Here is a 20,352-nt window from a genome sequence, read left to right on the forward strand (position 1 = left end):
CAGTTTGTTTTCATTTTCGTAATTTACTTTAAAAGTAGAATGTGTTAAAACAATAATAGACATTTTTAAGATGAGAGATAATATTAGAATTAAAAATATGATAACGCCAAGGAAAAGCATTTTACTGGTTCATTCAAAACTAGAGTTTAGTCAGATCATTCTTGTCAAGTTGATTGACTGCAGTGTGTTGAGGTTGTCTTATCTTAGCTCACTGAGACAGGATATGTTGAGATACATGTGATGTTTTTTTTTCCAATCTACTGTTAATCTTTTCTGAGCCGTGTACTCACCAGAAGCGTTCTTTAGATAACCGTTCGAGTCCACCGATGTGTACATGACATACGGGCCAGGCTGGTTCACACCAAAGGGCTGTGGGGTGGATAGAAAAGATTAACGACAAATACACAGACAATCAAACTATTAGAAAATACAATTATAGTAATGGACCCTTTTCACAAGCCTGTTATAATGCAATTAACCATCATCAGCATCCTAAATCCTTGAAAGATTTTATTATATTTATATATTTTTAAAAAACATATGAACATTTATTTTCTCAGCGATGGGTTGCAGATGGAAGTGCATCAGCTGTGGCAACACCCAGATTAATAAAGGGACTAAGCCGAAAAGAAAATGAATGAATGAATGAATAAATGAACATTTATTTGTGTTTATAAATGTATTTTATCATCTTTTCTTTAAATGACAAAAAACGAATTACTGCTTGTGCGAGGCATTTCTAATGCAGCATCTATGGGGGCAGGACAGTAAATTAGACATTATTCTCTCTGGCTACTGTTTTCATTCTTCCACATTTTCCTTGTTTTGAAAGTGTTGATAACACCATTGTAGAGTTTTTCTTTTTTATTATTTGAGCAAATTTGATATAAATAAAATATAAAATTTGTTGTATTTTCCCATTCACTGCGCAAAGTTTTCCCAACTATGACGACTTCCACAACTGAGAAACCTGGAAATGTGAAAAGGGTTTTTAAAACTAACTTTAAAAAGCAAAACAACAATAACAACGACAAAAAAAAAGAATAAATAAATAATAATAATAATAAACAAGTATCTCAGGTGTAATGTGATCACATTAGAAAAAAGGGCTTAATTTCAAACAAAGCAGCTTTTTGTTGGTCAAAGACATTTTTTTTATAGTTACTTTTATACTTAAATATAAATATACTGCAAGTTGCCATAGAACGATTTCTGTCTGTTTAACTTGGCGTACTAAGACACATTTAAAGCTTCAAGACACCCTGGAGTACTTTTTTTCACATTCTAACAGATTTGTGTGTAGAGCATCAGCTAAGACAACGTTGACACCTGTCAGCTTTAATTGTGGGGAAAACTGGATAATTTTCTGCTTTTATCAGCTTATTTCAACTTATTTCTCTTTCAGGTTTAAAATCATTTTTGGGGTGGGATCAAAATCGGTGACGAAAATTTGCTAGTGGAGTGATCACACATCAATTGTTTATAGCTTAGTTTTCTTATCCTATGAGAAGACCCCGCTTCTTAATTATTCATGAGAGCATGTGCTTTCCGAAGGCAAGGCAGATCTGCCAAGCTGTGAGACCCAATGATTGGGAGAGGCTGCGTCAGCACACGGCATGGGGCGTATTTGTTTGCTTCCATAATCCACAGGGTTTGTTGCATGTTTTTCACTGCTATTCTGTCAGGGAGAATACAGCAAAGCGATTGGTTTGTGGAAAGCATTTTTTATCGTGAGAGCTATACAAGAAATGGAGAATTGTGAAAATGTAACTTTTATGCGTTGAGTTTGTTACCATTCAGACACATCGCCTATCCTTGCTGCTGTGTTTGCATGTGTAAAATCTCGAAATTACCAGTAAGACTAATGGTTGGAATAGACAGGGCAAGACACCTGCTGCACTGCTATCAACTGTGTCTGCATTCAGACACAGGGATTGAAGAGAAGTCCTCCTCATTTATAGTGTTTAGATAAATATGACTATCTATATAACAATACAAATAATTGTGGTTATGTGTATATGAAATTTTGAATAGCATATGTAGCAGGGCATTAAATTACTTACTGTTTATTTCTTTGCATTTTAACTTTGTAAACTATAAAATCATGTGTGCCTCATTTTGTGAGCCAACTGACAACAGTTGTTCGCTCCCCTCTTTTTCCCCTGCTCTGCTGGCCCTCTGCTCACACCGCTCCATGCCCATCATGAAGCATTTTTTTAAAATTCTAAAATAGACTTGAACCAAAAGAGGGGGATTTCATGGCCCTAAAAAACACACAAACATTTCTATAATGGTATATTACTAATAAAATACTATCACTTTTAAATTCAAACAGAAAAAAATATACAAATATAAAAACAAATTCTAATAAAACCACAACACTGTAGTATCTCTACGGTAAAAAAATTAAAACCTAAAAATAAACCTAAAATTAAAACCTAAAAATAGCTAAAAGCCAATGACAACAGAAGCTGTCATAGGTTCCTAAATAAAAAATAATACAAACAAAGATGGATCCAAGATACAGGTGTCTTTATTGACCTAAGGTCAAAAATATTAGTCCAAGTAAGTCCAAAACAGAGTTTATAAGTAAGCAAACGCCATAGCTGAAACATAAGCTGATAACATTCTGAAGACAGCTTAAACTAGGTAAACAGCACAGGTAAGCCAGAGAAAAGTCAACAGGAGTTCTGACAAGACACAGAGTTAGCATGAACAAACAAAAATGAACTGACCACAAAACAAAAACGCCAATCAGATATAGCTGTGCTAATTAGCCACAGCTGAGGTGGCTGATCAGAACAGCTGATCGGCATTAAACAATAAAACCATGTGATCACAACAACACCAACATGCAACACCAAATGCACTTGGAGGTAAGCAAAACATAACCATGTGACAACAACACAGACAACATCAGAGAGTTTGCACAAACACACAGCCATGACAGAAACCAGACAAATAAAATTGAGGTAAAAAAAAAATAAGCATGCCTTCCTCTCAATAACAGTAAACAAACAAGCAAATATACAACTAAACTGTCTACATATTGGCTCATTCAACCACACACACCTCACGAATTTAACAGCTCCCTAACCTTTATGTAATTTTTAAAATGACTGTGAGCTGCTCGGTTCATAAACTCCTCTCACACCATACAAGCCGTAAACATACAAGCATCAAGGATTTCCAAGCGATTTCTCCTGATGAGAAACAAAAATTCTATACAAGCTCATAAGACAGCAAAAACTACACCACATACTGTTCGCCCAGCTAAATATGACCTAATGCTGAGATGCTGAGATAATGCAACAGTCTCATGTGAAGTGATACAACCATATATTTGGTCACATGAACAGGATCTTTGATGGAAAACCTCATCGTACAATCCTGGGAAATTGTAAATGTGATTTCATTTTCTGGCAGACAACCTGTCCGCTGCAGCTCTTCTGACCTCCTATATTGGCCTGATGATGATTATGATGCCCTTGACTGCTTGTATGCAAGTATATGTGTGTGTGTTTTCAGCTCGCATCCACACAGATCACCACAGGTTACACAGGCCCAGCTCCAGCCTCCTACAAACATTGAGACACACGAGAGATGTCCATCAACATCCGACAGTAATGCGGGGCCAGCGCTGGCTCATTGCCGGGGAGATGGGGCAGACCCACTACTACATGCCAGCTTCTCAATTATGGATACTTTTCTCTGTGCAGACAATGACCCTGGGAACTGAAAACTAACAGCATGCCAGGAACAAGTGGGCATAAATTTTTAAACAGATGTAGTTGTGGGGCATGATTATGGGCAGGGAGGGTGAAATGATTCCCTCGTTGTAAATTACGCTCCACCGTAGATGATGAATCCAGCCAATGGACAATGTTGACAGAAAGTGAGACAATCCTGGAGCAGAAGCTCTCCGTCACCTGGTGCCAAACTGACAGAAATGAGGGAAAGGATGACCTGGCAGCATCAGATACAGATGAAAAATGTCCAGGCAAACACACAACAATGAGGGCAAAGAACACGGCCAGGAAATTTGACGTCAGTGACACTTAACAGTTATTTGGACCTGATGACCTTCTCCATTGCCAGAATCCATCACAGAGTTCACCTTTATTATGCCATTTTCATTTTTGGTTTGCTAACTATGGAGGCACGTTTATTCTGCCTGCAATCACAACTCTTAAAAGGATAGGGGTTTGTAAGATTTAAAAAAAATGTTTTCAAAATCAAAAATCCTATGCTTGAAGTTACATGATGACATTCTTTTGAAATAATATACTGTACACTCACCGGCCACTTTATTAGGTACAGTTGTCCATTTCTGTCTAACTGCTCGTTAATGCAAATGTTTTAGTCAGCCAACTTTTAGTCATCATATGGCAGCAACTCAATGCATTTAGGCATGTAGAGATGGTCAAGATCATCTGCTGAAGGTCAAACTGATCATCAGAATGGAGAAGAAAGGTGATTTTAGGGCCTACTCACACTATGCTATCCGAACCGTGCCAGGCCCGTTTCCCGGTTGGAAGAAGTGGGCCTGAGCGCGGTTCACTTGGGCTTTGGAAGTCCGAAACTGAAAGCTTGACGTGACTTTTAAGGGGCTGTTTCATTTGAATCTATTAATCAACCTTACTGTTCAATGAACGCAAACTGCCGTAGATTATTAAAGACGCAAACCCATCAATCCACGACAGCTGCGCACCTTCAGCAAACCTCATTCCTGCAGCACGAGGACTTTATGATTGTTTATGAGCGCCAAAAGTGGCGGATCTGTTCAGCGAAATATCTGACTGCGTGTCACCACATCCCTACGGACTGTTTGGCGAAATATTTGACTGCATGTCACTGCATATCAAACGACTGAAACGATATAACTAGAGAAATCTCCACTGTGCTGAGCAAGAGCGCTTACTGAACAGCGCTGCATCGATGACGTAAACGTCCCCATGTCCGATTGTAGTGTGAGTGTGGGCCATCGGGGGAGACGGGAGAGGGGACAAGCGTGCTTTGGCCTGGTTCGAGGCAACTGTACATAGTGTGAGTACGGCCTAAGTGACTTTATACATGGCATGGTTGATGTTGCCAGACGGGTTGGTCTAAGTATTTCAGAAACTTCTGGTCTACTGGGATTTTCACACACAACCGTCTCTAGAGATTACAGAGAATGGACCGAAAAAGAGAAAATATTCAGTGAGCGGCAGTTCAGTGGGTGCAAATACCTTATTGATGCCAGAGGTCAGAGGAAAATGGCCAGACTGGTTCCATCTTATAGAAAGGTAACAGTAACTCAAATAACCACTCATTACAACCAAGGTCTGCAGAAGAGAGCATCTCTGAACATCGAACCTTCAGGGAAATGGGTCAAAGCAGCAGAAGACCACACCGGGTGCCATTCCTGTCAGCTAAGAACAGGAAACTAAGGCTACAACTTGCACAGACTCACCAAAATTGGACAAAACAAAATTGGAAAAACGTTGCCTGGTCTGATGAGTCTCGATTTCTGCTGTAACATTCGAATGGTAGGGTCAGAATTTGGCATCAAGAACAAGAAAGCATGGATCTGTCCTGCCTAGTTTCAACGGTTCAGGCTGGTGGTGCTGGTGTAATGATGTGGGGGAAATTCGGGGGGGAAAAGTGTGGGGCAAACTTTAGGCCCATTAGTACAGGTTGAGCATTGTGTTAACACCACAGCCTACCTGAGTATTGTTGCTGACCATGTTCCTTTCTGATGACCACAGTGTACCCATCTTCTGATAACTACTTCCAGCAGGATTCTGCGCCATGTCAAAAAGCGTGAATCATTTCAGCCTGGTTTGTTAAACATGACAACTAGTTTACTGTACTCAAATGACCTCCACAGTCACCAGACCTCAATCCAATAGAGTATCTTTGGGATGTGGTGGAACGAAAGCTTTGCATCATGGACGTGCAGCCGACAAATCAGCAGCAACTGTGTGATGATATCATGTCAATATGGACCAAAATCTCTGAGGAATATTTCCAGTGCCTTGTTAAATCTGTGCCACAAAGGATTAAGGTAGTTCAAAAAAATGAGTCCTACCCGGTACTAGTAAGGTGTACCTAAAAATGTGAGGGTAGCCGGTAAGTGTGAATACAAAAAAATATTATGAACTTTCAGCATCAATTACTCTAGTCTCATGCCACATAATCTTTCGTCATTCTAATATGTCAATTGTAATTTTTAAAATATGAGCAATATTTTTGTAGAAAGTGAAATATAAAGTAAAAAATTTAATATTACATTATAAGTGTATTTTACATGTAACCAGTTTAGTTCACCCTTGCTTAATAAGAATACAAAGTATTTTTATTTCAAAAACATATTACTGATCATAAATGTGACTATAAATCTTGTATGAGTGGCTCTTAATTTTTGTACATTTGTAATAAGCTAAAAATCAGTAACATCCTAAGTCTGCCTCTTAAAGAAATAACAGTTATATGCAGTGAAGCACACAGAGGATCTACTGTTATCAAGAAAATCTTCTAAAGGAAAGCTTAATCACACAGAAAGACGCCATCTGACCCAGACATGACTGCCAAACACATCAGAGGCCAGTTACAAAAAATATAATAATAAATAAAAAATAACCTCAATTAAACTCTTCAAATTGACTGAAGCATAGTAAACAGCTTGAAAGCTCTGGACTACATCAAGCATGCAAGGACAGGTGGATAATCCATGATCTTTCGGAAAAAACAACCAAAAACCAAAGTTTTGACTGAGCATGCCAGAGAACACAAAGAAACAGGGAAACAATGTAAACGTGGGAAGATGAAGCATCAGAGGAAACAAAGTGATGCCTAAGACAGCAGAGAGGCAAGAGGCAGCTAAAAGGAGATGAATGGATACGTCATAAGAACTGGATGGGGAATAACAAACACCTCAGTGAGCGACTGTAACTGTGGACCAAAATTTTCAAAGAGACTTTGAACAAACAACTCCAAAAGAACTCAATAAGACTTACTTCAAAGTACAGCATATATTGCAATAATTTGTGTGGGTACATTGCCTCAACCACTGTTTAAAATTAGCCAGTAGTTTAAAGAACATGATGATGACTTTAGGGTGTTGCTCATGCTTCCAAATTCCTTAGATCTCAAACCAATTGAGCATCTTTGGGAGCTGCTAGACCAACAAATTTGGCAGCTCCATCTCACAACCTACACAACTTGAAGAATCTGCTGCCAGATACCAGATCTTAATACAATTTACCAGAGTAAAGTGGATAAAAAGCCAACAAGGGACGAGCAAAATATTATAATGATGTTCATTGTTGTTAGCCTCATTGGAAATTTTAGCGAAATGTAAAATACCTTGTTCCGGCTGCGTTTTATGCACATTTCAGATGATAAATCCACTAGAGGGTGCTGTAAAGATTTTACGAATAAATAAAATACATTACTTCGGGAATGCTTTGTTGCACATTTCAGATGCACATCTTTACGTACAAGATTACCTAAAACAGTTACCCACTGACCTAAACCCTTTCCTTAACCAAACCAATTGTTTTAAAAACCAAATGTAAGCAAAAAGTGTACTGCAACCTTGATTTTTACATTGCTTTCATCTCTTTTGTGGAACTGTGCTACATTACACTTGAAGCGAAGCGCTCTGCATCACAAGAACAACACGTACAAAGTGAGCTACCAAGCAAACTGACCATGCTGGAAATGTTGTCCATATGGAGGTAAGTAAGGCAAACGTATTTCATTACAAACCACAGACATCATTAAGTTGTTTTGCGGTATTTTTTGGTGTTGTAGAAAGAACTGCACAAAAATAACAATTTATTAGTTGATAATATGTCCATGCACTGTAAATATCATTAGAGTAGGAACAAGTTTTCGGGCATCATATTATATATTTTTGGCATTCATTTTATTTAAAACTGCAGTCAAATACGTTTTTATGTGGTTTCATATTGGTATTTCCGATGAAAGGCTCCTATTGAATTAGATATAAATCTGTACATGATCTTATGCACCAAGTGAATAGTTCAAAATATTCTGGCAGTAGCTGAGATCAAATGAAAGATTAAACATTGCCTAATTGTCAAGGTAAGACAAAGTTTTAGGGAAACATGTTTAGAAATAGTCAATATTCTTGTAACGTACACACCCCACCATTAAAGGTGTGATAAAACACATATCTGCAGATCAAACAGTTGGGAAATTATAGTTTACCACTGACCAGGCTTTATAGTTCATACATAATATAATTTATAATTGACCTGGCATTCTGGTTTCCCATTGGTTAAAAAAAATGTAACAAACATTCACGGCTTGTATTATTTTTAATGAAGAGATTGTATAAAATTAAATGAAATGCAGAGAAGGCACTTGGTTTAGTGAACTGGTTTTTGTGTTCTGAGATATGGAGAGAGATAAATGTGATTTTGCTGGGGCAGTTTAAACAGACTAAATGACATGGAGAAATCCTGAATACATAATCAAGAAAGAGGTATTTTCACCGGAGGGTCTCAATTAGGGGCAAATTTTTAATTTAATGCCGTCTTCAAGGACATCTTACAGCATGTGATTTACACAAGCTGTATGCAGACACGATGTGCAGCGCACGCAACACTAAAAAAAAATAGGGCAAATGTAAATAGCTACCATCCAGAACATATGAATTCGTTTGAACTACATGCAACTAACATCCCTGTTTCAGCATCTGAATAATAATTCACTTGTACTCAGCGTCAGACTGCATAACACGTATGTCAGAGGTCCAGCAGGAATGAGCAAGGACTCAGGCCCATCTTAAAGAGCTTTTATTTAATCATAGAGCCCTCTGCTATTCACTGGCCTCAGGGCAAACTGTCTGCACTCTGCATTTCACTGAGTTGCTGAGCACATGCGACGTGATCTGTGTGTTTGTGCGTGTCTAAAGAAGAGGATGAGCGGCTGGGCAGAAAAAGTATTATCTCTTCATTATGAAGGATGACAGTTAACGAAGGGGTCTCTGAGTGTGTGTGTCGCTCCTGTATTAACAGAGTGATGAATTGCTCTGGGACCCCGCCAAATGCACAGTGCTGCTCTCATACACACACACCTTTCAGTAACATCTCTTCCTGCTTAATAAACTCTTTAGTGTGTCTGAAACTGCTTTTTATTCTCTAAATTGTTTATTATCTAGAGATTTGGCCATTCTGTTGTTCAAATTAGGACCGGTTTAATTTTCGATGTTCACTCTTATACCTGTAATGCACTTTGACTCTACAGTGTCCGACCAACAAATTCACCTACACTCATTTTTATTCACTTCTTGACCTTCTACATTCTCTATGTTTGATTTAGTATTTACTGAAAACAGCAACTAAGTAAAGTCACTTGACATGTGGCTACAGCAGATCTTTTAGACAACTCCAGATAATGGAGAAAAGTGAAAGCGAGTATAGAAATACACAATCGGTGGCTGGAGAGAGTGAGGAGTGGACTGATGGAAAAGCAAAGGCCAGACAAAAATGAAAGCAAGCAAAGTACTAAAGTGTTCACAGACAAAAGAAGAGAATGTAAAAGTAAGACCAAAAATAAAAGTGAGAACATAAAAGCTTGTCTTCTCGTCAGAATGAGGACAGCTTTCGACACGCTTGTCCCTGACCTTAACAGCTAGTCAACAATGACAGACAAGCAAAGATAACGTGACAGGCATTCAGCTTTCTACAGCATGTTCATAAGACATACCAGCTTGTAGTACAGTGGTCGAATAATATACTGAAGATTATTTGCCCAATATAATTTTAATTTTAAAGTACAGACATTGGCTGAAGGTTTCACATCTGACTGATTAGTGTAAAGTCAGTGCAAAAATATTCTAATAATTATATATACACTCACTGGACACTTTATTAGGTACACCTTACTAGTACCGGCTTGGGACTGTTTTTGCCTTCGGAACTGCCTTAATCATTGGACATGGTCAGCAACAATACTCAGGTAGGCTGTGAAGTATCAATCGATGTTCAATTAATACTAATGGGCAAGTGTGCCAAGAAAATATCCCTCACACCATTACATCTAAGCCACCAGCCTAAATCGTTGATACAAGTAGGAATGTATGAGCACGCACACGCGCAAACAGACACACACACGCATGCATACACACACACTTTCTAAGGGTGTGCTGACACTTGTAGTTCAGTTTTCTTGTTTGCTTGGTCTGGACTTGTCTGGTGTGCAACGAGGTTCAGATGACACTGTTCACACTAACTCAGATAAAACCCACCAACAAAGCAATCGCACCAGAGTTCATTTTAATCAAACCAAACATAACAAAAAATCCACACTGGCCAAAAATCCTCAATGTTTGGCCAAGCAAATAAAATGATTAAGTGAACATGCAAAAGAAAGGGGATGTGGGTAATATTTTGACTGATGTGCATATGTACTGTTCTCAAACACATTGCATCTGGGTCTTTTCAGCAGATTTTATCACAAACTGTTCTTTGTTTTTAGTTAAACATTAAATTAGGTTAAACAGTTAACTAGTTAAACATGTACTTAGACTTTATCAATAAGTGTTCTTTGCTGCTTTTGGACTAAAAATGGCGTTTTGCACCATATTTTAACTAAACGTGATGTGGTGCCACGATTCCCAATAAAATGCATCTTTACCATGCTAAAAGCAGTTTTGCCCTAACAATCTACGATGGCGATTCACAAAATTTATATTTTTAAAATGCTTCCTATTTCCACGACATCACGGTTCAGTGGGGAGCACGTTAGTTATCCACCTATGAAAGTCCAAATGTTTTGCCTAATACACACAGGATGTACTGTGGGGTTTTGGAGATGTATACATCACCATATGGGGCATGAGAATAGAATGTGCATTAGGATATAACTCAGTTTTTTGACCACACTTCGCTATTATTGTTCATTTATTCATTTGCTGCAAATTAGAACTGAATTTAGAAATAGTTTTAAAATGAATCTTTGCGCTTAACAAATGAAATTAAATATATAGGCTAATGGATGCCTTCAGTGGAGTGCGTACAGCACTGTTTTCCTAATCTACGAAAGTAAAAGAGTAAAGTAAAGAGTAAAAGTAAAGTAAAAAGAAAGTAAAAAGGCTGAATGGAGGAAGCTTGGTCTTTATCCTTGTGCTGCAGATGGTCTGTTTAACTGTTTTCTTGCTAGTAAAGCATTTAGTTTTTCCACTACAAAATCCACCATGTAAATAGCGAATGTGTCATGGCACAACACAACTAACTCAATAAGCGATGAAGCTGTTATTGGTTTAAAGCATGTTATGCTCAAAACACACCCATAACTCATTAAGTGAATAAGCACAACCCTGTTAAACAAATGGCCACTGCGCAGAGCGTATTTTACCATCCTTAAAATAGCAAAAGTGGATTCAGACATGCCTTTAATGCTTTTGTGTCATGCGCTTTAGACTTTGTGCCTAATCATTAAAATAGTGCCCTTAGTGTTGAATGCTATCAATATGACTACAAATAGTTCACCTGAGATCTTGAAAATAAATAACTAGCAGACAGTTGAAAGAAAAAAAAAGAAAAGTCAGAACTGTGCATCCAGAACAACATCAGTCATGCAGAAGCCTATTAATAATGTCAAAAAGGGTTTAATATGTATTGATTGGATTAAAAGCCTTTCCTATTTTGGTGGGAGTACAATGGTTTTTATTTAAAACTTTATGTCATGTTGCATTATGTGGAATGTTGGAATATGTTGTTAGAACAAGGCGTTAGGGTTTGAAAAGCTGCTTCACGCATTGCAGAATGACAACTTTAATCAAACTCATACAGATCACTTTGTTTTCAGTGCATGCTAGTGAAACATGTTGAAAACTACATATAATGTTTAAAGAATGATGATTTTCATGTGTTTTCAGCAGATTTCATCACCAACTCTTCTTGGGTGTCTTGAATAAGAAAGAAAAGGAGGAAAAAACAGGTCAAAACTCACCTTGACTTTTTCTGGACAGTCATTGGAGCACAGGCCACTGAGCACTGCAGAGAGAAAATGATAATAACAAAGAAAGAGAATCACAACATTGTCTCAAACATATGGCCCTCAGATAAGACAAGCTGATAACAGTATCCATATCAAATCCACCTCAAAACACTCTGTTAAAACAAAAGGAAGAAGTACTGTACATTCTAGTATCACACAGTATATCAGAATCTCCTGCTCCCAAACTCATCTTCAGCCAGCAATTATGCCTGGGGAAATTGAACAGGACAAAACGCACACTAAATTTCCCCTAATGGTGTGAAATAAGAGCCAGACTTTCTGCTTCTCTAGAGGCCAGAACTGAACGTGTGTTAGCGCATATGAAAGAGAAAGTACAAATCATTAATTGCTCATTAGCGGCACACAAAGAACCATCTGTGTACTTGTGCATCTGTCTTTATCTAAACGCAGCATTAGATTTTTAAACTGCCAGTGACAAGGCAGCGCTATTTAAAGACACAGTAAATTAGAAAGTTCAGGGTGGTAGAACACCAGCATAAATTATATCAAGAAAAAAGTAAAGGACAAAGAAAAAAAAAAGGTCTGTGATGGAAAAACAAATGATGAAAATGTTTCAATCACTCTTTGTCTGCTGGAAACTTCCAGAATTTCTTATTTGGTCTGGCAGACACTTGTTCTGCATGAGTTATTAGGAATGTGAAATCAAATATGTGGCTTTGGTTTTTGAAAGCAAATGTACTGAGGGGTGAAGACGAGGCGTGACATGAAGTCTGAAATAATTTTTCATTCATGCCCAGTCTAACAGTCTTTTTTGTGTGCTTGAAAGACGAGAACAGACAGATGAAGAGCATCTTTTAAAGTTCTCCTTCAATGAATATTACTGACAGCCCATTCGTAATGTTTTATGGACAGCATTTTGTACGGCCTTCTAGTTTAGTAAATAGGTAATGAAGAAATTTGTGTAATAGGACATAGTATAATTCAGACGGTTTATTGTGAAAAATCAGTGTAAATTTTTCATTTAAAACAAATTAAACAGCATTTAAAAATGAACATGACATTTTGGGTAACACTTTACAATAACCTTGAAATAGTTATAGTTAATGTATTATTCATTCATTTTCTTGTCGGCTTAGTCCCTTTATTAATCCGGGGTTGCCACAGCGGATTGAACCGCCAACTTATCCAGCAAGTTTTTACGCAGCGGATGCCCTTCCAGCCGCAACCCATTTCTGGGAAACATCCACACACACATTCACACACACACTCATACACTACGGACAATTTAGCCTACCCAGTTCACCTGTACCACATGTCTTTGGACTGTGGTGGAAACCGGAGCACCCAGAGGCAGGGAGAAACGCCAACTGAGCCAAGGTTCGAACCAGCGACCCAGCGACCTTCTTACAGTGAGGCGACAGCACTACCTACTGCACCACTGCCTCGCCCATAGTTAATGCATTAGTTAACATGAATTAACAGTGAACCACATCTGTCAAGCATTACTTTATCTCTTGTTAATGTTACTAAACATAATAATGTGTTATCAAATGCATTAGCCATTAATACATAAACTACGACTTCAGCACTATATATTAATGTTACCTTAATAATGTATTTCTTTACATTAACAGCCAAATAATTTTTTGTACATTTTACATAAATTAAATATTTTATGTATTATATTATACATTATTATAATATATTTTTATTATTAAATATTTTACATATGTATTTTAAATAAAGTGCTCAGCATAATTAAGTGCACACCATTTTGAAAATGAATACAGTGAATATAGGCAATGTATTTTGGTGCATTTAAACAAAACAGATTTATTAAACAGATATATTTATTAAACAATATTAAATAATAAATACTATTTTAGTCACAAAACATATTTAGAAATTAAAAGACAATTAAATTCAAGCAAAATATTTTTAAAAATTACAACCTAAAAAATTTTGAACAAAAGAAATCTTTTTTTTTTATTTTCTTGATTTTTCCTCTTTTTAAATTTTTACTTAATATTTTTATATAACATTTAAATTTGTGTGTACTAGTTTTTGGTCCGTTATTGTAAGTTACTTTGCTAGATAAGCTTCAGATTTGGCTTCAGTACTGACTAATCTATAATGTATAAGCACAAATATAATATTGTATAGCTTTCTATTAACAGTATGAATTTTAAAGATAAATCTGTGAGGGGTGTACTGATATACAGTATGCTGAGCACTGTATACACTAATGCATTGGTTCACGGATTTGATAAAATGACCTGTAACAATGGACGACACATGTATTCAGCAATACTGAATCTGTTATGTAAAGTGAACATATACTATTTTCAGTTCATTCTCAGTCATTTTTTATTTACAAAGCACATTTTAAAAAAACAATTCAAAGTTGCTCTACAAATTATAATAAACACAGAAAATTGTAAATTAGTAAACATACTAAACTCTAACAGAGGAAATAAAAAAATAGGAACTTACACTAAAGAGGAATATCTTGAGTTTGAGTTGAAAAACAAAACAATGAAGAGAGTTCGAAATGAGTCTGGATGGTTGTTCTAAAGTTTAATTAAGCTTGTTCTTAAGCTTTAATCTCGATCTACAAACAGACAGCATTCCAAAGCTGCCAGATCTAAGTGACCTAGATGGAGTTTAATAAGAGTATTAGTAAGATATGATGGTGCAAGGCGTTTAACTGGTTGCCAATGCAGAGGCTAAGATGGCAGAGATATGATCAAATTTTCGACTTCCTGCACTGAAAAAAAACGATGTCTTCAAAACTGCTGCAAACTATTTATTTGTGTTGAATTTAAACAAAAAAGTGCTTACAACCACTAAAAAAAAAGTACATCCAAGGAATCATCTTTAAATTATATATTTTTGTCTTGCAGCCTCATTTTGTGCCATTTGAGTCATCTGAGTGATTTGTTGATTAGTTCCATGGTAGAGTGAATTGAAGTAATTGAGGCTGAAAGTTATAAATGCATGGATAACTCATTCAAAGTTTTTAAAAGAAAGAGCTTTGCAACGCGTCATGGATGATAAAAACAGGTTTTAATAACAGTGTTCGTTTGTTTAATTGTTTATATTAATTTGTCAGTTAACATATTAGTTGCTGCTTTATTTCACATGAACAAAAACACAAATTAGTAACACAATGGCTCAAGTTGGAGCAGCTACAATAAGGTTCCTACACCCCTTAAAACGCGTTCTTAATGATAATTCATGCTATTAAACAGTTAACAGCATTAAACTAACCACTAAACTAGCACTAAACACTCTGAGCACAAACAAATTGCTTTTTATAACTAGCACTTCTTATGTGTATTACCTCTTGTTGTTGAATCGCTGAATGCCTTCTCAATTGTAAGTTGATTTGGACAAAAATATCTGCTAAATGACTAAATGTAAATGCAAATAACATCAGCTTCAACTTGCATGTTATTCTTGCTTGTTAACATTTTACTTAATTCATGTTAACCTATGCATTACCTAACACTAACTACTGTGATACAACAAAAGTTTTACATTTTGTTCCCATTTTCTATTATGTGCAGCAAAAAAACAAAACAAACAAACAAAAAAAAAAAATCAGCTCCATCTCTGGATTCTTTAAAAGGGGCATATTAGGCTTTTTTTTAACACAGTTTCAACTTCCTTTAGTGTGTAATGTTGCTGTTGGAGCATGACAAAGATCTGCGCAGTTATCAAATCCTCTTTCAAGGGGTAACTCTCTATATCAGTAAGCACTGTTTCTAAAATCCCCCAAATGTCTCGATTTTAGTCCTGAGGTTTCTTATAAGAAGTCATATTATTCCAAATTTAAATGACTCCCTCACACACCAAAGGAGCGAGTGTTGAGTTGCATTATTAAAGCTTTGTTGGGGTTGAGCCTTTGAAGAGATGCAGCTTCCCAGACCTATTATACTCATATATCTGAAATTTCTTCTCCAAAGTTTACATTCACAGACATAACCAACATTATGTGTACTACTGTGTGTTTTGTTCGTCATCTTGACTTTACCTTGTCTAGAACTTAGTTTAATACTATCTCACATGCTGTTGACAGCTAGCTTTCTGTGTGCTCTCAGGAGAAAACTGTTTTCAGGACGTTTTTTCTTTTCTTTTTTTTTTTTGCCAAAAGGGGTGTCTTATTTGCATTTAACAAGACAACAATGAAAATGTGCTTTTGATTCCACCACAAAAATGGGATTTAAAACATGGTGTAATAAATTAACTCTGAGGTATTTGGAGCTATAATATTTCATAGACACGTTTTGGCAAAACCTGAGACTTACTGTATATTACACCTTATATTATATAAAAACATGACATGACATGTAGTACTAGCTGTAGTGAGTTAATATCCAGCATGCTAAGGTTAGACAAGCTACCAAACATTACACTATGTACAGTCAAGGCCGAAAATATAAAATAAAATAAAAACACCCCTGGGGTATGAATGATTTCTGGTTTAACTGTATGTTAAGATACATTTAACAAAGTGTTTCCCAACCCTGTTCCTGAAGGCATACCAACATTTTCAACATCTCCCTAATTAGACACACCTGTATCAACTCATCAGAGCATCAGAAGAAACCTGAAATGAATGGGTCAGATAAGAGAGACATCCAAAATATGAACTGTTGGTGTGCCTCAAGGAACAGGGTTGGAACACCCTGATATAACACACTGAACTTATAGAAAAATGATAAAACATTGAAAAAGACATGTTTTTTTTTCTCCTGACCATTTTACTAATGACTTGGCATCATCTGTATTAAAGAGAAAATAATCACACCTTCTTTACATTCAGACGGTATTCAGTTCCGCGATCATGCTTGAAATGTCTAGGTGATAGAGTTTTTTCAGTAGCAGCTTCAAGACTTTGGAATAATCTTCTCCTTAAAACATCTCCTACTTTGGAGTCATTTCAGAGGTCACTGAAAACACACTTATTTTCTTTTAGCTTTTAATCATGTGTTGCATGTGTTATATTATTTTTTTATGTACAGCACTTTAGTACCCATTGTGGTTGGTTTAAAGTGTTTTATAAACAAATTGAGTTTAGTTGAGTTCATAGAAAAAAGCATTGATAGCCTAATTACTGGAGTTCCATAACTACTCTTGAAACACTTTAAGACAAGGAAAGGAGAGCTTAAAAATATTTGGATTCAAAACATGTTTGTTTACTTTACTAATTTTCAGCTACATTAATCTACACAGTACATATATCAATATTAAGACACAAAGCACATTTATAAATATGAAATATTTGTATCTAAAAGCATAATCTTTTAAAAGTTAGGCTTAATCCCCTTTCGCCTTGTTTTGGACTTTCATGTGAAGGGGTAAGGGTGTCTAATTTTCTTTAGCATGAAGGCATAGGGCTAAGGAGAAGGGCTTGATACCCCCTGAAACAGATTTTTTTCAGGACCACCCATGAAAGCAAGGGGAAAGAAAAGTGCCAGAATCAACCATCTACAACGACAGCATGGCTGGATATGCACAAATTTATATTTTTTGTCATTATTATGAAGTTTTTCAAAAAACAAGCAGATATTTTAATACATTCATAACCACATTCATTCTTTACAGTCATGCTTTTAAATAAAAACAAAGTTTCACTATCTATAATCCCTAATAATAGCTCATGTATACATTCAAACGCCTGTCAGAAAAGTCTAGTAGCTGGGAATGAGCTTTTTACAGTGCCTGGTGTAATGTTAATGGTGTTATTGGTGTGTTTACATAGATGAATATGGGCCCTGTTTAAATGCACAGTATAGTTACGATCTTATTGCCACATTATATCATTATAATAACATGATATTGCTGCCTTCAGTGATTTCCTGAAGATAAATACGAAAAATAACGCAACTGCAATAACTTCAGCAATAACCATCGTCAATCTCATATGTAGCAAGAGATCATGATGACATATGATGATGTGTGCAGGTGTCCCAATGCATAAAGGTGAATTTTGAAGTCCTTCCCCTTCACACTCTGTTTCAAGGGCCAAGGAAAGGGGTACAAAATAAAATTGGGATTGGGCCTTATAGTCAAGCTATTTTTTTTTTTTTAAACAATAAAAGTGATACTTTAAAGAGCGAAACTGAGTGAATATCAGACAAAAATCTAAGAAACTAATTAAATTTAATTAGTGTTTGAATGATTAAAATTATTACTATTAAGAAAAAATAAAGAGTGGTTTACCATAGTTTCCTGTGCCAAGCAAGTTTTGGCCATCAAGTTAAACAGTAATGCTAATGAATAACTTCCTCCAGAGGTATCCCAGACGTCCTTGCAGCAGACATCCGGTTGGCCTGAAGCAGTCAGAGAACTTTTAAATCTCTCAGGCTACTGTTTGTGATTGCTTGTATAATATTGAACACCAGTTTGAACATACAAACTGACATGCGGATAAGGAAAGATGCACACACAGAGGAAATGTCTCTATCAATGACAAGTTACCAGCAGGGCTTGTGCACTGAGCTGAAGCATGATATGCACGGCCATGACATGCACCCACTGTGTCCGTGTGTGTGTGTGCTGACACACTGTGCCCACCTAAGAATACACCATAAATCCATTAAAACACAGAAGGTTTAGCACTGAACGCGTCTAAACATTTATGATGTGCTTAAGCCCAATGAAATGCCATTCTGTAAACTCGTTGCATGAATAATACGCTTGTTTACTGCCAGGGCTTAGTCTGAGCCTTCATTTAAAGATAAGACCCGACATCCCTCTCTATTCCTCCTGCAGGTTCCATTAGGAGATCCTAGAAACCATTCTAATACAAAGAAATTAAAATAATCATTCCGCGATACCGCTGTCATCCGACATCACCGATAAGCTGAGGGAAAATACAGAGCGGCAAAGCGGACAGCGGAAAAACAATTCAATAAAAAAAAACTTGTGATGGCTCATTCATCATGATGACATCTTGATACGTTTATAAGGTTATGTGAACAATTTTCCCAACTGAATTTCCTATCCTGGAACATCTGAAGCAATTCTGTTTTAACGGCTTTAAAGGAGCATTTCGCCATCTGCTTGTCCTGAGAGTTTCTTTCTTCTGTTGGACACAAAGATATTTTAAAGAATGCTACTATCCAAATAAGTCACCCTTCGCTTCCATAGCAGAAAAAAATACTACGGAAGTCAACTGTGACCATCGACTGGAAGTGGAAGTCAACTGAAAACAATAATCTTGAAAGTGAACTACTCCTTTAAATGTATTTTTGCTTGTCCCAACACAAGAAACAGACCCAGTTTGTTGTTCCCAGGACACTGCTGAATGAATCTGCCAGGGGTTCACAGCAACAATGGGAAAGCGTGATGTGATGGCTGTGAAATTGGACATGAGGCCTGCTGTTCTGTTCCGCGCTGGTAAACCAGATGCCACCGATGCTCTAAGTGACTGTGTCTCATGTCATTCATAACAGCTGCCCCACACAGACGCTCACCCATCATTACACCATCACTACTTCATAAAGCTGGAATAATACCTGTCACTCTTAATCTAGTCTCTAAAAGTGGTGACCAGGTGGTTTCGAAGTTGTGAGATCACAGCCCGGAGTCGTGAGATTATGTCCATTATGATACAATAACCCAGCAGCAGTGCAGATGGCTTCACGGCAGCTCTCAGCCTGGGCTAAGGTCAGATAGTGATTACTGTAACAAGCAGCACTCAAAGTCCATCATCACCAAATCATTCTGACTAAATAATAATAATCGTATCATTTTATAATAACTAGACAGTATGAATCATTTATTAAACATTAGCAAATAGTTAATTTATTATTTGTTAAGCATTAACTCTATCATTAACAAAATGTAGGTAAGCAGTTAATAACAGCAGATAGAAATGCTGTATTCTTGACTTAAAAGCACATTTAAAAAGTGCTTAATGATTGTATTTTCATACTTTGTCAATTATTATTTTTCATTACTAAATTAAGTATTGCATCATTTTTTGCAAACCAGTTGTTTAAGAGAACTTGCTGGTTTGTAAAGATTATTCTGAATACATGAGTAAATAATAAATAAACTACTAAAATTAACTTTTATAATTCTTATCATTCAGGCATATATTAATAGTTAAGCTTATATGTTAATAAATTCTTTATTAACTTCATCCAGTTTTGTGACCTAATCTAAATCTATTCATGCTTTATAAATGCCTTATAAAAGATATATAAAGGTCAATTTCTATTCATTTGAAAATACACAAATGAAACTGTATCAAATGAAAAAAAAAACTTTGCAATCTCAACTAAAATAAAATGACTTTAACATGTTAAACAACACCATTGAATGCTGTATCATAATATACTGTTGAATTATTATATTGTTGTT

The 20,352-nt window shown here is 36.3% G+C and overlaps 1 protein-coding gene across 3 annotated transcripts in view; it reads right to left on the bottom strand.

Moving 5' to 3' along the window:
* Positions 1-20,352, bottom strand: part of itfg1 (integrin alpha FG-GAP repeat containing 1) — a 228,834-nt gene that overhangs the window by 47,326 nt on the left and 161,156 nt on the right. For 2 of the 3 annotated variants that reach the window (XR_012383480.1, XM_073908876.1), the window contains exons 13-14: positions 11,968-12,011; positions 291-369 (exon numbers count right to left, since the gene is read on the bottom strand). Coding sequence is in view for 1 of the 3 variants with exons in the window: in XM_073908876.1 (XP_073764977.1) it covers positions 291-369; positions 11,968-12,011 (123 nt within the window). In the remaining 2 variants the exon portion in view is untranslated. Of the gene's footprint in view, positions 370-11,967; positions 12,012-20,352 lie in introns of all 3 variants that reach the window. The other variant, XR_012383481.1, reaches the window with a different exon arrangement.

The sequence above is a fragment of the Danio rerio genome, chromosome 7 (genome assembly GCF_049306965.1).
Source record: "Danio rerio strain Tuebingen ecotype United States chromosome 7, GRCz12tu, whole genome shotgun sequence".
NCBI classification, from domain to species: Eukaryota; Metazoa; Chordata; class Actinopteri; order Cypriniformes; family Danionidae; genus Danio; species Danio rerio.